General features: G+C 38.6%; 1 protein-coding gene across 5 annotated transcripts in view; it reads left to right on the top strand.

Moving 5' to 3' along the window:
- The window catches only part of SWT1 (SWT1 RNA endoribonuclease homolog), a 70,985-nt gene that overhangs the window by 46,581 nt on the left and 4,204 nt on the right, over positions 1 to 20,200 (top strand). For 2 of the 5 annotated variants that reach the window (XM_059675583.1, XM_059675581.1), the window contains 2 exons: positions 274 to 340; positions 3,295 to 3,359. In XM_059675583.1, coding sequence (XP_059531566.1) covers positions 274 to 340; positions 3,295 to 3,359 — 132 coding nt within the window. Of the gene's footprint in view, positions 1 to 273; positions 344 to 3,294; positions 3,360 to 13,705; positions 19,805 to 20,200 lie in introns of those variants that run through there. The other 3 variants (XR_009449953.1, XM_059675582.1, XR_009449954.1) reach the window with 3 other exon arrangements.

The following is a 20,200-nucleotide window of genomic DNA, read 5'->3' as shown; positions in this document are numbered from 1 at the left end:
ACAAAATACTTCTGGTTATTGATTAATTGATGATACAAATACCAATGTAAATAAGCAAAAATATTTTAATAAGTCCTCTGTTGAATTAAGCTCATGGTTTTATAATTTTTAACTGATAAAAACTAGAAAAGGTTGTAAACATTCTAATAAGATTATTATACAACAAGTTATCTCTTGTAGTATGGATATGTTTTGAGGAAAAGTTCAGGTATTGTATTTTTTTTTTAACCATTCATTCCCCTTCCTATGTTTTTATTATATTTTATTTTTTAGGATTTTGGCCCCCAACAGTAATTATCAAGATATTGAGACCCTCTATAACTTCCTAATCAAACATGAGGTATGAACAATACTTTAAAATGTTTATCACATTTCCACCATAAACGAATTTTAATATAAATTAACATGATAGAGTTCTAAAATGTAATGGTATGCTATTTAATTGATATTTACTTTAAATTGTTGAGTGCCACAGAAGGTTTCTGGTGACATAGTTTGTTTTTTTATTCTTTAAGTAAAAACATACAGTAGAACCCTATAATAATACTAGAGGCCCAGTGCATGAATTCGTGCACAGGTGGGGTCCCTTGGCCTGGCCGACTGTCAGGGCCAATGGGGGCCAGCCGGCCCTCTCACCCATCCTTGCTGATCCAGGGGGAGAATTCTGTTGATCTTCAGTTTCTGTTAGTCTAACGCTCTTTGCACATGTTCGCGTATTTGTTTGCTTTCCAAGTGCATGTGTCTTTAATTTTTTAAACAGTCAGCCTAATACTGCATAACCATACTATGTGATTAGGATGATTTCTTCATTTGACATGATTCATATTATTTCATGATAATTTCAAAATTTCAAATTGAGTCATTAATTCTAACTATGAAAGTATATTTGTGGAAATAATATGATAATTTTAAAATCACACCCTGGAAAAATGTGGGACATACTTAGTGCTTTCTGTTGCTGAGGTATTGGGAGAAAATACCTAACATTAGTTAAAAGAATATGTGGAATTGATTTCCAGATTTTTAAAATAATTTCTTTTAGCAGAACTTCCTTTCCTATATCAATTACTGCATTGGAGACATTTGTCTCATAAACAGTGATAGGACCATCCAAAGTTTTAAGATGTTTGGCTTTTATACTTAATCTTTGCCCTTTGTTCTTGATTTTTTTAAAATTAATAATATAGCCATGTCAATATTTGGCATTCATTGTAAATAGTACAAGAATTTAATAACACCAATTCCACAATCCACAATATGTCATAATTCTAATAAGGTTCACTGACAAAGGCATCTTTTAACTATTTGTTCCCTGGGAATTAAAATTGTACACTTGAGCATAAAAATGATATTTAACAGTGTAATTTAAAATGTCCCAATGTGAATGATCAAAAATGTCTTGAATCAAAATTAATGACTATGAAGAAACAAGATATTTCAGGCTAGAATCTGTGATATAGGTGATGAATTTGTATTTCAGTTTTCCTTTTTAGTAGTAAATTATCTGTCTTTTTTTTGTAAGTCACCTATGACCTGGAACCCTTGTACCCTAGCTGTATTCTGGGATAAGTGTCCAAATGTCTGTGGATGATAACTTTTAAAACTAAAGCGTCATCTAGATACTCATTTTTCTAAAAATACACTGAAGGCTTAAGGAACTATTTTTTATTCATATTATACAAGGTTCAAAAATCTCAGCTGATTTTTCTCAGTAATTGATGGACAATACGTTATTCCCTTCATTCTCTGATCAGACACCTGAAATATTGTTGACATTTGCTTGCCTAAGTTTGGATATATTATAGGTCCTGGTATGTTGGAGTAATAGTGAAAATAGTGAAGGCCCTGAGACCAGAGAAGAACATGTAAAGAAGGAGAAATTGGACTGGTTGATAGTTTAAGTACATATTTTAGGACATTTTTAGAATATAATTTTAAAAATTGTAAAGTACCTAAGGAGTTAATTATGATAAATTATATACCAATTTAATACACTTATTATAAATATATTAAATATATATAATTAAATGACAAATTTTAAGTAAAATTTTGGGATTATATACAGTTAAAGTGTTATATTTAAAAACTATGTATTTTTAACTTTGAGTGAATGAAACATTTTCTACACAAATGTGAATTTTTTATGAAAATACTGAAGAAGCTGATGGAACTTTTACAAATAAGCAATACCCTTAAATCTATAGAAGACACTCATGATATGAGTCTTTTAAGTAGTGTTAATGAATGCATACCAGTTAATATAAATAAATTGAATAGGAGATAGTCTCATTTAAGTTTCCCTTTCACTAATTCAGAAGTTCTTAAAATTTAGGTACTGTGCTGTTTGTTGAGTTATCTGGTAAAGGGAGTTTTCCTCTACAAATTTCTAGATTCTTCCCTACACATAAGTAAAATATAATCTAAATCAGTAGCGAAACCTCAAGAAATACAGAATTGCTTTTGTGTGTACTACAGGTGACACCACTAGCTTGTGTATGATAAAGGACTTTTAGTATTGTATGTTATGTCTGGATTATAATACGTATTTATGAACTTAAACACGTTAATTTACCTATTTAGACCTCCATAGTCTGAAAAATGCATTTCTTTAGAAAATGTCTGTAAATCACACTTTTTCCTAAACAGATAGATGTTTCCATATAGTTTATAACCTTCATATTTAAATGGAAGTGAAGGTTATTCAGTAATAATTTTTGAAAGGGTCAGCATAGTATTCAAATGTTGTTAGAGTTGAATACTTGACTTTTTCTCTCAGCTTGAATTATTTCTAATGTTTAGGATATAAACAAGATGTGGCTGTTTCTACTTATATAGTCTACCCCAAATCCACTTCAGCCCTTTAAGTTTTTAGTATTTTAAATTTTATTTTTTTATAAGTTATTTACTTTTCCTAGAAAATAAATATTGAAAATCACAAATATTTTAAGAGGTCAGGCTAACTGAAGCATGAATTGGTTTCATGGAGTACATTTTTTTCCCATTTGATCTACAAAGCAATTGTTTGTTGAGATTTTTTTATTAACCTCAAGGCCATCTCACTACCAGTCCTATGAACAGATTAGGTTGAAACAATAGGACTAATATTTTTACATATAGTTCAGTGTTAGCATTATGGTCATTGAGCTTCTGATTCTCAGTCTTCTGTCCTTCCTACGCAAGAACTAGAAACTTGACATTCTGTTTTCTCAGAATGTGGGCCACTCTGTGTTCTTACTACTTGTTTAATATTAAATTAATATGCATTTTTAGTAACTATATCTTGGTTCTTTTCAGGTAAATAAAAGTGTCAAATTCACTGCCCAGGAACTTTATGATTGTGTTTCACATACTGAGTATCGGTAAGTCATATCTATACATAGGTACACCGGTGGTGAAGAGGTTTTTTTGTTTTGTTTTTTATGGTTCAATACACTATGAGTTTTTACCTTTATTAGTATAAAAATATTTCATACATACAAAAAGGCTGTGTGTGTGTGTGTGTGTATGGGTTTAAAATAATTGTCAGACTTTTGGCCTCAAGACTCCTTTATATTTTAAAGTTATTGGAAGTCCTGACTGGGTAGCTCATGTGATTAGAGTGTTGTCCCAATGTGCATCAAGGTTGTGGGTTTGATCCCAGGTCAGGGTACATACAAGAATCAACCAATGAATTCATAGATAAGTGGAACAAATTGATGTCTGTCTGTCTCTCTCTGTCTCCTTATCCCTTTCCTCTCCCTCCTCCTCTCCTTCCTACCTCCCTCCTGCCCCATTCTTCTATTCCTTCCCCCTCCTTCTCTCTCTAAAATCAATAAATAAAAAAATAAGTTATTTAAGACCCTCAAAGAGCTTTTGTTTTTGTGGGTCATATCTATCTGTATTTACTGTATTAGAAATTAGAATTGATAAATTTAAAATACTTATTTAAAAATAACAGTAGTTAATTAATTACATGTTAAGGTCAATAACATAGAATTATGAAAAGAATTTTTCCCAAACCAAAAGTGTTACTGACGAGAATGGCATTGTATATTTTTGCACATCTCTTTGTCTGGTTTAATAAAAGAAAGCTGGGTTCTCATAGCTGTTGCATTTATTCTGTTTCCATAATCACGTCATGTATCACTGGGAAACTTCTGTGTACTCTTGTAAGAGTGAGATTGCAAAAGGCAAATCATGTCTCAGTCTTGTCAAGAAAATAGCTTTGGCCTCTTTGACATCTCAGACCCTTTGAAAGAGGCTGGCATTCCCCAGACCATGTTTTGAAGAACAACAGGTATAAAGAATACTCAGTTGACAAAATAGACCTTTGCCCAGTCCTATTTGTATCCTCCCTTCCATCCTCTCAGTGATTTTGTGTTTCTAATTCTCAACTTTATCTTTATGGTTTTACTACATATTATTTATTATTAAAAATATGGGGCCTGGCCAGTGTTGCTCAGTGGTTGAGTGTCGACCTATGAACCAGGAAGTCATGGTTCGATTCCTGTCAGGGCACATGCCTGGGTTGCAGGCTTGATCCCCAGTTTGGGGCATGCAGGAGGCAGCCAATCAGTGATTCTCTCTAATCACTGATGTTTCTCTTTCTCTCTCCTTCTCTCATCCTCTCTGAAATCAATAAAAATATATGTAAAAAAATATTTTAAGTGTTTCTAGTTTTTTAAAAAGGGATTAATTTAGCAGTATCACACACTATATATTCTTTAAACAAATAATTTGGTTTCTAGCATTCATATGTAACAAAAAAGGACTAGTATAAATCTGATTCTTGTATACACAGGGTATAGGTTTGAATTCTCCATCCCTGGGCCCAGACAAACAAATCCTGAGGAACAAAAACACATTTAACCTAAATCTTTCACTGTCACCCTTACTCTTTGAAAGTCAACATTGAGATTCACCATGTTGATGCATGGAGCACAATTAGTTCTATTATAACATGACAGGTGCATTCCTAATATCACCCATGCTCTACGCAAAAGCATGCAGTAGAAACCTCGGAGTGCATAAGAAAAAAATGGGGCTGGAGCATACCACTCAAAGATGTAAGGGACACATTGAAAAATCAAAATGGTATCCCAGATTTACACATGTTAGTGGTTAGAAAATATATAAATGCTAGAATAGATTTAATACTTTACCTTGTAAAAGAGCTCAGGTTGCTTATAGAAGTGGTTGTTGGAAGGCCGCAGTTCATCGGTTAGTGTGATGTGCTGGAAGAAGGGTTATCTAGAATTGAATGTAAAGTCATAGCACTAAGTGTGATTGGATGTAGCCCATACACACAGGAAGCTGAAGTAGCTGTTTGAGGTGTGTGCATGAGTGTGTTCTGTCTGTTTCTAAGCAGCTTGGGTCAGCTGGGTACAGTTTTCTATGTTCATCTAGCATCTCTCACTACTGAAATTGTGCATAGGACAGTTATGTGCTCAAATTGCTCTTTACTATATAAGTGGTGTTGGAACAAATATGTGCATTTGGAATAAGTGTTGGAGCTGAACTGACTGCATTTTTTATTTTCATTGCTATGTAATATGCCACTGCAACACTAAGTCACTTTTTTTTTTTGCTATTTATAATGTGGTTACAAAATTTTATGTGCAGGCTCAGGAACTAAGTTAACTATCAAGGTGCTTCTGTTAAAACTCTTAATTGATAAATTTGATGGTCAAGATGCTAGGACAAATGTCATTACGCAGTACAGCTATGAAGTTCACTCATTAGATTCAAATAAGTTTTCCCAGAAAATCTGAAGGCAGTGGGCATGCATGATGTTGTAACTGGGGGAGAGAATGTGTTTTTTTTTTACTGTAATCTTCAGACTATCAATCAGTTATACTCTTATTTATAGATCTTTACAACCAATTTACATGTAAATGTGTGCATGAGATTTGTGTTAGACTCTAACGTCTATGAACCTTAGCCATATTTTTGAAGGTGTAGAAACCCCACTGTAGATAATTGGAGCGCAGAGCCCCTTGCAGAATGGTTCCATCAGGTCTCTAAAATTAGTTTAACTTCCCCATACTGTTGGAATAGTTGGAAGGTTGTTGTTGTTTTTTTGGAGAGGGTGGTAGGCAGTAGGGAGGGTACAGAGATCAAAATTAAATGGTCAAAGTTCTAATTTGTTTTCTTTCCACTTACAATTCCAAGGATTTGAACTATGATATTAATAAGCTCCTTCTTATGCCCAAAAAGATGATTTTGAAATCAAATATACCTAATATCTTGAATGCATTGAAAGATGGCAATTGCTCTTTAGCAGGCTTTTGATTAATAGCTTTAGATTTGTTACTCTGCTGTTGTTTTGAAATTATTTGCCCTATCTATCTCCCATATTTGCCTCTGGTATAGTCCACAGCTCAGTTTTCAAATAAGCTGCCAAAGGAGACAGTGGTTCATATTAGACATGGGGCCAAATGCAATAGATAGTAGATGGCAAAGTTTTCCGGTGGCTCAGAGATGAAAATAGATGAGTGACTTAGCTTGCATATATAGCTGGCCACCTCTGAGAATGCTAAGAAGAGCAATTACTTAAAATGTCTGAATTTCCTGTTCTTTGTTTTTTAATATAAAGTGTTTGTGAGGAAGTAGACTGTTGACATGCCCAACATCATATTTACTGCAATAGGGATGTAATTAAGTAGTTGAAGAGCATAAAACTTTTTTTAGGTTCTGATAAACAAGGAATTGAGGTTTCAGACTGACAGTAGCTTTGATCCAAAGTTGAATTCCATGATACTGGAAAACCTCCGTGTTCACTGTCTATAAACCAGTTAACTTTTCTGTCTTCTGTAGCTGGTAGACTCTTTGTTTAGCTTTTGCTCTTGCTATCTGTCTGTGTGCTATTTACCCTGAGCAGATGAGGAGTTTGCTCAGAAAATCCAGGATGGCCTGGCTGATGTGGCTCAGTGTTTGAGCATCAACCTATGAACCAGGAGATCGTGGTTCGATTCCTGGTCAGGACACATGCCCAGATTGTGGGCTCAATCCCCAGTAGGAGGCGTGCAGGAGGCAGCCAATCAATGATTCTCTCTCATCATTGATGTTTCTATCTTTCCCTCTCCCGTCCTCTCTGATATTTATATATATAATCCAGGATGGTAAATTAATGAGATTATAAAACAGATTACCAAGTATATATCTTGTGTAGTGTCTTATATGTATGAGAAATAAGTTAGGAGTAGGTTTAAGTCACTTTGTTTGCCCTGTAAGTTCTTGACAGACTGTCCTGGCATGTTTGTGAGACAAGTCCCTAAGGTCATTTTTTTCTAGATAAAATGCAAGCTAGTTGTGACATTAGCCTCATAAAGCACCTGGCATGTCCAATTTACTACCTAAGATGGCTGTATATCAGAAGCTTTCTTTTGCTGTCAAGTGCTTTCAGGAATGACTGCTTTCCTGCTCCAGGAACCAGGTCCCTGGTAGTGTCTTCAAGTTTACATTCGAGCTGTAGTTGTCTTAACTGTGAGTCCAGGACCTGAGTGTCAGCATCACCTTGGAACTTGCAAGAAATGCCAACTCTGAGGCTCCACCCCAGACCTCTTGGATCAGGAACTCTGGGGTTGGTGCCCAGCCATCTCTGTGACAGTCCGTCCAGGGCATGGTCAAGTTTGAGAACCCCTGGTCTGTCCAAGAAACCTCAGACAGAAAAAGCCTTAGAAAAAAATAATCTAGAATTCAAATTTAGACCTTTGATGTTTCGGTCTTAATTAGAAAATAATTATATTATTTTTGTGTCTATAAATGCAATAATACTTTGTAGTACATTTGACTATATTATTTGTGAAAGAAGATAATACAAAAGTATATACTTTTTTTCTTTTTTTTAATTGAGGTAATACTCAGATAACAAAATTAACAACCATTGTAAAGTGTGTAATTCAGTGTCATTGAGAGCATTCATTCAGTTGTGCAGCTGTCACCTCTGTCTAGTTCCAAGACATTTCCATCACCCCAGTAGGAAATTCCATATCCACTAAGTAGTTATTCTCTGTTCTCCCCTTCTGGCCCCAAACCCTGGCAACCACTAAGCTGCTTTCTTTCTCTATGGAGTTATTCATTCTGGGTGTTTCTTGTCAGTTGAATCATACAACATATGACCCTTTGTGTCTGGTTTTGTTCACTTAGCATGGTGTTTCCAAGATGCATCTCATTGTAGATATATCAGCACTTCATTCCTTTTAAAGGCTGAATAATATTCCATTGTATGTATAATCACATTTTGTTGATCCATTCATCTGTTGTTGGACATTTGGGTTGTTTCCACTTTGAAACTAGTGTGAATAGTGTTGCCTTTGTTTAATTCTTTCAGTTCTTTATAGTTTGAGAAGGGTGTATACCTATGAGTAGAAGTCCTAGGTCAGATGGTAATTCTGTGTTTAACTTTTGAGGAACTTCCTGTTTTCAAAGCAGCTGCACTATTTTACCTTCCCACCAGCAATGTACAAGGGTTCTCATTTCTCTGTGTGCTCACCAACATTTATAAGTTTGTTGGCCATTTGTTTGTCTTTGGAGAAATATCTGTTCAAGCCCTTTGCCCATTGTTAATTGGGTTGTTTTTCTTTCTGTTGTTGAGTTGTAAGAATTCTTTACGAGGAATCTTGCTCCAGGCCGAAATCTTATGTGTGAACTTTTAGACCTGACCATTGACATTTATATGGCTTTTATCTGGCGGGCTCCATTGGGGAAATCTGCCTTCTCCATACCAGATTCCGTAGACAGCCAGTGAACTGCAGCCTTCTCAAGGGGGTTGCAGGCAATGCTCAGGCCCCCTGCCCCTGGGCATGCTCACATGCGTACTTGCATTCCAAGTCCAGGCAACTTCATTTGGAGGCCTCCGTTGGGGGGCTTTGGCTGAGGCACCTCTACTGAGACCTCTTTTTGGAGGCCTTGGCCATAGTATTTTTCTCCACTCTGACTCAATGCTTTTCTGCTCCTAGCTCTTCTCCTTTGCTGTGCTCTGAATATTTATGTCCCCCCAAAATTTATATGTTAAAATCCTGTTGCCCAAGATAATGATCATACTTTGGGAAATGATTAGGTTATGATGGTAGAGCCTCAAAGTGGGAATAATCCTATCTAATAAAAGAGAAACATGGTAATTGGCGTACGACCGCTACCCTTCCCATTGGCTAATCAGGGCAATATGCAAATTAACTGTCAGCCAAGATGGCGGCCGGCAGCCAGGCAGCTTGAAACTAACATGAATGAGGCTTGCTTGCTTCAGTGACGGAGGACTCCAACGTTCCCTGCCTGCCACTGCAGGCCTCTGACCTGCAACTCTAAGCAACTATGTAACAAATATAGAAGCTAAACCAAACCCCAGAAACCGGCTTTAGTCCCGGGCTTCAGCCAGCAGGATCGCAACATTGTAAACAAAGGCCAGAAACCTACTTTCAGCAGCAGAGGCCTAAGAGCTGGAGCCAAGCCTCAAAGCTAAAGCTGGACCAGAATAAAAAAAAAAGAAAGAAAAAAAGGAGCGGTTGGGAGCTTCAGTCACCCCCAGCCTGAAAACAGCCCTCAGCCCCTCACCCAGACTGGCCAGGCACCCCAGTGGGGACCCCCACCCTGATCCAGGACACCCTTCAGGGCAAACCAGCTGGCACCCACCCGTGCACCAGGCCTCTATCCTATATAGTAAAAGGGTAATATGCCTCCCGACACCGGGATCAGCGTGACAGGGGGCAGCGCCCAAACCCCCTGATTGCCCTGCGGCTCTGTGTGTGACAGGGGGCGGGGCCACAACCCCTCCCTCCCCCACGGGCCCTGCTCTGTGTGTGATGGGGTAGAGCCATAACCTCCCCATCGGCCCTGCCCTGAGTGTGAGAGTGGTGGTGTCCCAACCCCCTGATCGGTCCTGCTCTGTGGGTGATAGAGGGCGGCGCCCCAACCCCCTGATGGGCCCTGCTCTGTGCGTGACAGGGGGCGGCGCCCCAACCCCCTGATTGGCCCTGCTCTGTGCGTGACAGGGGGTGGCGCCGCAACCTCCCCATCGACCCTGCCTTGAGTGTGACGGGACGGTGCCCCAACCCCCCAATCGGCTCTACCCTGAGCGTGACTGAGGGTGGCATCACAACCTCCCGATCGCCCTGCTCTGTGCATGACAGGGGGTGGCGCCCCAACTCCCCAATCGGCCCTGCTCTGAGCCCGACCAGAGGCTGCACCTAGGGATTGGACCTGCCCTCTGCCACCTGGGAGCGGGCCTAAGCCAGCAGGTTGTTATCTCCCGAGAGGTCCCAGACTGCGAGAGGGCACAGGCCGGGCTGAGGGACCCCCCCACCCCACCCCCCCCCCGAGTGCACAAATTTTTGTGCACCGGGCCTCTAGTCCTATATAATAAACGAGAAACATGCAAATTAACCATCCCCCCACTACACTCAAGCCATGCCCACCAGCCAATCAGGAGCCAGTATGCAAATTAACCCAACTAAGATGGCGGCAGCCATGGAGCTGGAGTGAGCAGGAGGCTTGGGTTGCCCCCAGCGATGGAGGAAGCCAAGCTTCCCACCTGCCTTGGCCAGCCCTGGGCTCTGCTCAAGGCTACAAAGTTTCAATTATAGAAGATAAATAAATCCCAGAAAAAAAAGAAAGAAAGGAGAGGCTGGGAGCTTGGGTTGCTGAGGGGCGTGGCCAGCCTGAAAATGGCCATCAGCCCCTCACCCAGGCTGGCCAGGCACCCTAGTGGGACCCCCACCTCACCCTGAAGGGGCTGTGGGCAGCCTGAAAATGGCCCTCAGCCCCTCACCCAAACTGGCCACACCCCCATGGGGTGAGGGTCCCCACTGAGGGGCTTGGCCAGCCTGCAAACAGCCATCAGCCCCTCACCCAGGCTGGCCAGGCACCCCAGCAGGACCCCCACCCTGATCCGGGACACCCTTCAGGGCAAACCAGCCGGCCCCCACCCGTGCACCAGGCCTCTAACCTACATAATAAAAGGGCAATATGCAAATTGACCCTAACAGCAGAATGACTGGGAATGACTGGTCACTATGACACACGCTGACCACCAGGGGGCAGATGCTCAATGCAGGAGCTGCCCCCTGGTGATCAGTGTGCTCCCACATGGGGAGCTCTGCTCAGCTACAAGCCAGGCTGCCGGCTGCCAGCACAGCAGTGGTGGTGGGAGCCTCTCCCGCCTCCTTAGCAGCGCTAAGGATGTCTGACTGCAGCTTAGGCCTGCTCCCCGCTGGCAAGTGGACATCCCCCGAGGGCTCCCAGGCTGCCCAGGGAGTGGGCCTAGGCCAGCAGGTGGACATCCCCCGAGGGGTCCCAGACTGCGAGAGGGCACAGGCCGGGCTGAGGGACCCCCCCCCCCCAGTGCACAAATTTTTGTGCACTGGGCCACTAGTGTTCTTATAAAAGAGGGCTCTCACCAAAATGTAGCTATGCTGGCACCTTGATCTTGGACTTCCCAGCCTCTGCAACTGTGAGAAATAAATTTGTGGTTTAGAGCCCACCCAGTCTATGATATTTTGTTATGGCAGGCTGAAAGGACTAAGACACCCTTAGCCATTTGGGTCAACGAAGAGGCAGGACCTTAGTTCGGGGCTCCTCATTAGTGAGATACTGCCCCCTCTCTGCACTGCATATTGTCTGAGCCTTGCCTGGTGTCATTCTGTGGGGAAAACCGAGCATTAGGGAGCTGACACCTTCATTTGACCCCTTACTTGCAGTCGCAGTAAATGAATCAAGTCTTGTTACTTTTGGTTTGGCTTGTTGACTGTCAACCACCTTGGCACCTGGCAGCATGACATACATGTTCTGGATATTAGACCCTTATGAGATATATTAATTTGCAAGTTTTTATTTTTTTGAGAGATTTCTGTTTAATCATATTTTATGTTACACTTTACCCCAAAATAACATTGCCAGATAAGAAACCAGACAAAATATCGAAGACATAAAAGAGAACAAGGATCTTTGAGCCATGCAAAATTGTGTAAATGTCAACCCGAACAGGTGCTCGGGGCAGAGCACCAGGTGGTAGAAGGGAAAAAAAATTGCAGTCACCTCATCAGAATTGATTTTATCAAAAGTGCGTCTGGGTTATTTGCATTTTTTCTTTAAAATGTGAACTGTTTATATTGTCCCAAAGGGACAAAACAGAATTTTTGCTGGGCAGGTCATATAAATTCTTGCATTTTTACTTTTAAAAAATTTTTTATTTTTCAATTACAGTTGAAAAGCTTTAATTTTGATAGCATCCAATTTGTGTGTTTTTTCTTTTGTGGCTTGGGTTTTTGGTGTCATATGTAAGAATTCATTGCCAAGGCTAAGGTTATGAGTACTTACTCCAAATATTTTTCTAAGAATTTTATAGTTTTAGCTTTAACAGGTCATTAATCCATTTTGAATTAATTTTTGTATGAGGTATGAGTCCAACTTAATTCCTCTGACATGTGGATATCAAGTTGTCCTAGCACTGTTTGTTGAAGAAACTATTCTTTTCCCATTGAATGGCCTTGGCACCCTTGTCGAAAATCAATTGACCATGTATATCAGGGTTTATTTCTTGACTTTCAATTCAGTTCCATTGGTCTGTATGTCTGTCTTTATGCCAGTACCACACTGTTTTGATTAAAGTTGCTTTAGGGTAACTTTTCAAAATTGGAAAGTGTGAGTCTTCTAATACTTTTTTTTTTTTTCAAAATTTGGCTATTTGGGGTCCTTTAAATTCTATGTGACTCTTAGGATCAGCTTTTCCATTCCTGCAAAAATGATTGTTGGAATTTTGATAGGAATTGTGTGAAACGTGTAGATTGTTTGGGGAGTATTATCATTGTATTAAGTTTTCCAATGTATAAATATGGGATGCCACTAATTTAGGCCTTTAAATTTCTTTGGCAATGTTTTGCTTAAGTGTATTCCTAAGTAGAGGGAGCTAGTGATCTTTACCAAGTGGAGATGGCTGGGAGTAATCTTAGTGCCAAAGAAATAGTTATTGTCATTTACACAATAAAAGTAACTGCCTTTTCTTGAACACCTAATGTGTCAGATGCTGTGTATTCTTTGTGAACTTATGTAGACAATCTCTAGATTTAAATAGGTTTCAATGGGATCTGGACTCTAGGCACTTGAGAGTCCAAGTAGGCTTCATCTTGGGTAAATTGTTCGTAGGCATGGCATATATTAGGCATTACTCTGCTTCCACCTCTGGTTTTGAATAATAAATATTCATTTAACTGCCAGATAACTTATTTCAGCAATTTTAAGAGTTGAAACCCTGTCAACTTCCTATCCCCTCTAGTGTCTGTTCCTAGGGAGAAGCATTCTCTTAGAATCTTATAGTCTACCTGTTCTTTAACTCTCAAACTAAACAACACAAAAATATGTGCTCTACTTCCCCGCCCCCCAGCCTTGCTTACCACTCAGATTAGAACATGTTAACATCAGCCCAACATCTAGGAGAGGTCCTTCAGAAACCATACAAAGGACTTTTTTTAAGCATCCAATTTGGCTTGTTGATAGCAGGTCTGCCAATTTCCAGAATTCCAGGATCAAGATCTTCATGTTGATTATCTGAGAACTATTCTAAGTGCTTATCCTCCCATGTTTTGTCTGTGTTAAGAAACTGTAACTCTTGGTATTTTTCTCTCTCAAATATCAAATAATGTATTTCAAATCTCAGTGCTATCCTGTTGTCTGAAGTTTTTTCATTTACCTGACCAGCTCTCTTGCAGTGATTTAACATTTCTTTATTCCCCAGGGAAAAGTTAACCATCGGATGCCGCCAGCTGGTTGAGATGGAGTGTGCCATGCAGCAGTGCAATGCATCTGTGTATATGGAGGCCAAGAACAGGGGGTGGAGTGAAGACATGCTCAATGATAGGACCTAATCTGGTAACTCGAAAGGATTGCATTTGTCTTCAAGAACAACAGAGTAGCTTTCAGCCTTTTGAGCCAAACCCAAGAGACTTGTAAGAAATCTCATTTGTATAAAAAGGTGATTGCTTATTACTGACAGTCTCATTGAGGTTCTCTAAAAAGCCTAATGCATCCATTGTGGGATAAACTGTGAACTCAACTCTTCTGACGTTGACAATACTTTCCTACCTCCACTCCTGATACTGAGCCAGAATGTTTAAGGAAAGGAGAGCTGCTTTTTAGTCACCTTAGGGCAGAAGCCATTGTGGCCCCTGAAGAAGGCACAGCATTAGCGTCTCTCTCAACCCTGAATATATGGTTACATGATCAGGGACACTAACAAACTCCAAGAAAAAATTAGGACATGACCATACTCACCATTATTCCACAAATGAAATCTTACCCTGGACTGTTTTATGATTAGCATCTTCCATGTAGACCTGGTGAATGCAATGCACATCCCTTCCACTTCCCCAAGGTGCTGAAAATAGAATTGTCACTTCTGCTCCAACTTTTAATAGCAGCCTTTCTTCTGCCCTAGGCTTGTCACTTAACGGTGCATTTCTAGCGAGGAGCAGGGAGACCCCTATACAGTTTCCCCTTACATGTGAAGCAGCATGAGGTAATGGATTAGGTGGCAGTGACTGACGTTTGCCTCTAGGTAAACCAAGTGTTTGACTTATTTACTTATACTGCGAGTTGGAAGTCCTTGTTTTTTGGAGTATATTATGCTTTTGTTAGTAAATTAAATCTAATTTGGTATTCTATTATAAATGCTTTTTTTTAAGTAATAAATTATTTTTAGTAAAATTTAACTTTTCATTTTACTTCCAAATTGTATTTCTGAATGTGTGCAAGGTGTGATTATAAAGAGAACGTACTCACAATGCTCACTAGTAGTCTGTGCAGGATCCACTGAGCTTTGTTCACACCCGAAGTGCTGGGGCTCACAGTGCTGTCTGCTTTGCACCAGGGGAAGAAGCCCTCTGCTCCCCAGGAGCCAAAACATCCCTTCCCGTGGACCAAATGAATTTTTTTCAGGTCCTAATCCATCAGCTGCTTTTGGTTATTACTGTTGGGTTTCGGCTCATCTTTGTTCCCCGTCTTTCTATCCTGTCTTTTAATCTATGTTATGCATTTCAGAGCGTTTCTTTTCACTCCTATTAACTGCTACTTCCTATTTCACTCTTATTTATGTGCATTTTAATTTTACCTTAGTCTGTGTGTCTTTTACTTTGTGCATTAATTTGTCAATTAGTTCAACATTTCTTAAATTTTATTGATTTGTGAAAGTGTTTTCTTCTAATGTTAGGTTTGGGATTTTTTTGGTCTTTTTTATTTTTAGAAACATTCTTTTAAACTTTTTTAGTCTTTGTTTCTTTGAAATGTCAGGTTCCCCCCCCCCCTCCCTTGTTGCCTTCTCTTCTAATCTTTAATTTTATTACAGTAAGTCTAGTAATTGTCTGTCACTGTGCACACTTGTCACAGTATTATTGACTGTATTCCCCTTCACCTTTTTCTCCCCCTGGCAACCATCAGTATGATCTATTTATATGAGTCTGTTTTGGTTTGTTCATTTGTTTTGTTTTTTTAGATTCCATATACAAGTGAAACCTTATAGTATTTTCTTATTTTACTTGGCATAATACCCTCTAGGTCCATCCATGTTGTTGCAAATGACAAGATATCATTCTTTTTTATTTCTGAGTAATATTCCATTTGTTTATTTTTGCTTTTGTTTCCCTTGCTTGTGGGACATATAAATTATAGAGGCTAATGTCAGATAGTTTACTACCTGTGTTAGCTTCTAGGAGCGTTATGGTTTCAGGTCATACTTTGTCTTTAATACAGTTTTAGTTTTTGTGTAAGTGTAAAAAAGTGGTCCAGTTTTTTTTTTCTTTTGCATCTATCTGTCCAGTTTTCCCAACACTTTTTGAAGAGGCTGTTGTTTCTTCATTGTATATTCTTACCTCCTTTGTCATAGATTAATTGACCATATAAGCAAGTTTATTCCTGGGCTGTTCTGCTCCACTGATCTAAGTGTCTTTTTGTCCCAGTACCATACTGTTTTGATTACTGTGGTTTTGTTGTAGTCTGAAATCAGGGATTGTGGTACCTCCAACTTCGTTCTTGTTTAACATTGTTTTGGCTGCCCGGCCAGTGTTGCTTAGTGGTTGAGCTTCAACCTATGAACCGGGTCACAGTTCAATTTCAGGTCAGGACACAGGCCCAGGTTGCGGGCTCATCCCCAGTGGGGGTCGTGCAAGTCAGCCGATTGATATTCCTATCTCTTTCCCCCTTCCTCTCAATAAAAATATATAGTAAAAAAAAAAAAATGGTTTTGGCTATTTCAGGTCTTTTGTGATTCCATAGCCATTTTAGGATTATTCTAGTTCTGAGAATGCCATTAGTATTTTGATAAGGATTGCATTGAATCTGCAGGTTGCTTTCAGACATGTGTTTTGATGAATTAGCAGATCTTTAGAAGAGCAACTTCAGATTTTAAAATCTCCATTCTTTAATATGTATGGCTATTATATTTTGAGCAGAAGCCATCATATGCATGCCATGAACCAAAGTGGACTGATGGGGAAAGTCACACCAGGGTAAGGGGTGCCTACTTTATACTCTTGGCTGTGTCGTAGTGAGGAGCTGGTGAGAACTTCATGAGAAGCATCCATGAGGATTATCCTATCGAAGTTCCTGGCACCACTTTGCACTAGACTTTTCCAACTTACTTTTCCAGAATGCTATAAATAGAGCCGTTTGAGGCTGCCTTTTCATTTAGCATCCTCCTGCAATCCATCCATGTGTTATTAGTACTTCAATTCTTTTTATTCCCAAGTAGTATCCTATTGCATGAGTGGAATTTATTCATTCACTAGTTGGAAGAATGTTTGTTTTTTTAAATATATTTTATTGATTTTTTAACAGAGAGGAATGGAGAGGGATAGAGTTAGAAACATCGATGAGAAACATTCATCAGCTGCTTCCTGCACACTCCTCACTGGGTATGTGCCTGCAACCAAGGTACATGCCCTTGACCGGAATCGAACCTGGGACCCTTGAGTCTGCAGGCCGATGCTCTATCCACTGAGCCAAACCGGTTAGGGCAGAATATTTCAGTTTTAATTGACAATTGTGAATAAAGCTGCTTTATTCACACAGGTTTCTGTGTGAACATGGGTTCCTTGCACTTGGATAAATACCTAGGAATGGGATTACTGTTATAGGGTATTTCTCTAAGAAACAGCTAAACTGTATTCCAAAGTGACCTTACATTTTCTGATTTGTCCAATAATATGAGTTCGTTACTCTGCATCCTAACCAGAATTTGGTATTATTCAGTTTTAATGTGACATTTTGCTTTTTACATTTTCTTAGTGATTTATAATAATGAGCATAATTTCATGTTCTTATTGGAACCCATTTATCTCCTTTGAAGTGTCTATTCAAATCTTTTGCCCATTTAAAAATTGTTTTGAGAGTTCTGGATTCAAATCCTTTATCAGATGCTTTTTTTGTTGTTTTCAAGCCCTGTGCCTTTCAAGACTTGATACTTTTGTTTTAGAAAACACTAGCTTAATGTAAAAGATGGATCTTTTCATGACTTGCAAGTAGCCTTTGATAGATGCCTTCCATTTAATATAGCAACCCCATTCTTAAATTGCTGGATATTTCACTTCATTTCATAAGTTTCATTTTCATGAGTTTGGTATCTTGTTCTTTTCTCCAAAAGGCTAAAATTTTATCAATCCCTTAGCCACCTGTTCAAATGTCCTTTTTAGATTCTCCTGTTTTCACAAGATACCAACCTTGTACATACCGTTTCATAATTGAGCTTTTGCTTCTCATTCTTATTCAACCTCCAACAAGTGATGAAGCTATTAATAGTGAAGTTTAAATATTTTGTTGGCCATCTATTAATTTCAAGAATCTGTGGCATTCGAGAGTATATCCCTCTCCATAAACTCTGATTGATCAATGTTTCACTTTAAGAGTCTTCAGAAAGGATTTATTATGAAGGATATTGGTGCTTCACGTAATTTCTTTTTAACCTACAGATGATTTTTTTCTTGATTTTTAAAAAGTGAGTTAAATTTAACATGTAAATGTGTAAGTTTAAGTACAGTATTGTTATTTATATATTGTAATGATTGCTGTGTAGTTATATTTATCACATTATGTAATTTATATTGTCTATATTCATTATACTCTACATTAGATCTTTATGGCTTATTTGCTACTTGTTGCCAAATTTGTATGCTCCAACGTATCACTCTTACCCCGCTCCTGCTAATCACCATTTTACTGGTTTCTACAGGTTAAACTTTTTAGATTCCACATGTAAGTGTTATCATTACAGTGTCTGTCTTTCTCTGACCTGTCTTGCTTAACATGATGTGTTCAAGGTCCATCCATGTTGTAGCAAATGGAAGAATATCCTTTCTCATGGATGACTTATTTAACAAGTCTCCTGTTTATGGGACCAAATTTGTGGCTTGGCCCTATTATTTAAGATTCATATGTTGGTGTTTCCTTGCTTATTGTTCTCTTTTACACCCAGCTAATTTACCTTGTATCTTATGTCTTAGTAAAAAGACTCTTCAAATCCTTTTCTGGAACATAGTAGGATACAAATAAATGCCTGACACTAGTTTTCTGTGACTCATACTTTTTTTTTTTTTTTTTAATATTTTATTGATTTCAGAGAGGAAGGGAGAGGGAGAGAAACATTGATGAGAATCATTGATCGGCTGTCCCCTGCATACTCCTTACTGAGGATCAAGCCCGCAACCTGGGCACGTGCCCTGACCAGGAATCAAACTGTTACCTCCTGGTTCATAGGTTGACACTCAACCACTGAGCAACACTGGCTGGGCTGTGACTCATACTTTTCTAAAGGTAACTCTGGAGTTGCAAAAATATCCTAATTGTATTTCCTCTTTTGCCTACTTCAACTTTAAGAATTCTGAGGCCCAGAGAGATTATAGGTAGTAAGCAAGAATTTTAGCACTATATCATGTTCCCAAATCCAGGGGCTCCTCCTCAAAAATATGATCATGTAAGAAATTCTAAAACACGTTGAGTAATGGTAAAGCTTTTATGGCATACAAGCCAAAAATAAAAACTCTTCAAAAGTCACACAAAAATATCATGCCTGAGGTATACCAGGTATAACCAATTGTTTTGTTAATTCAAACAGGTATTTTATAGTTTTGCTACTGTTTTAGGGACCTAGTACATTTTATGCATTATGACAAACGAACTGCAACTGTGGTTATTATCAATATTATTTCTAAATCACTCCAAAACCCATACTGTTAAAAAATTTTAATTGGAAGCTTCTTATATTCAAAACATACTTGAAAAACATATTTTAGCCACCAGAATACCTGTTTGGCATCAATGGTAATAGAGGAAAACTTTAACCCAAAGTAGTCTCACATATTATTTGCATTTAAGTATTATTACCTAGGAACTGAGAATTTCAAGGATTTTGCTGCTTAAACTTAATTTTCCTGTGTTAAATAGAACATATACAGAGTCATTAAAAAAAGAAGTTATCACATTGGGCTCAGACTTGCCAACCTAGTTTTAGTTCAGAACAACCAACAATAGATATAGGCAGGAACTAGCCTCTAGGTGAACTGACTTCCTTTCCTGATGGTTTTTGTGTGATAAAGGGAAGGTGTCAAAGTGCCAGTGAAATATGCAGAAAATACCTCATTTACTTCCTAACCCAGAATAGCTACCACTGGATAGTCATCTTGTCCCAGCTGACTCATTAGATTCCTGTGTGCCTCTTTTGGTTTAGAAAACACTAGCTTAATGTAGTGTTTGTGTCTCTCTGTGAGAAGAAACCTTAAAACCTTACATCAGTCCTTATTTCAGATGTAAGATGACAGGTGAATATTTTTTCCCAAATACTTTAAGCTCATTGCTATTGGAAAAAATAAGTTTCCCCAGGACTTTCAGTAATGAATGAGCACACAAACAACATTTGCATATTAATCCCATGGTGCAAAGAATTCCTGCAAAGTACCTTTAATAGTTTGCATCAGCAGCAGGCAATTGGATGTGCTAATTTTGGCACCATAAGTTATATGTATAGCACTACATACTAGATACCAAGTCACCCAACCAATATTTATCTATATGAATAGAAAAACTGAACAAAAACATAGTTCTAATAAAGGCTGCATTCATAAATCCAATACAATTTAAATTAATTGTTCTCACAAATCAAGGGCTGCCATTTGGGATTTTGTTAATGATAAAAACAGGAATTATAAGATAAAATATGTCACTGTTCTTTACTGTTACATACTAAGTG

This window comes from Myotis daubentonii, chromosome 18 (assembly GCF_963259705.1).
Source record: "Myotis daubentonii chromosome 18, mMyoDau2.1, whole genome shotgun sequence".
Taxonomy (NCBI): Eukaryota; Metazoa; Chordata; class Mammalia; order Chiroptera; family Vespertilionidae; genus Myotis; species Myotis daubentonii.
Note: the sequence above shows the minus strand (reverse complement) of the source record. Positions and strands in the feature narration are given on the sequence as shown.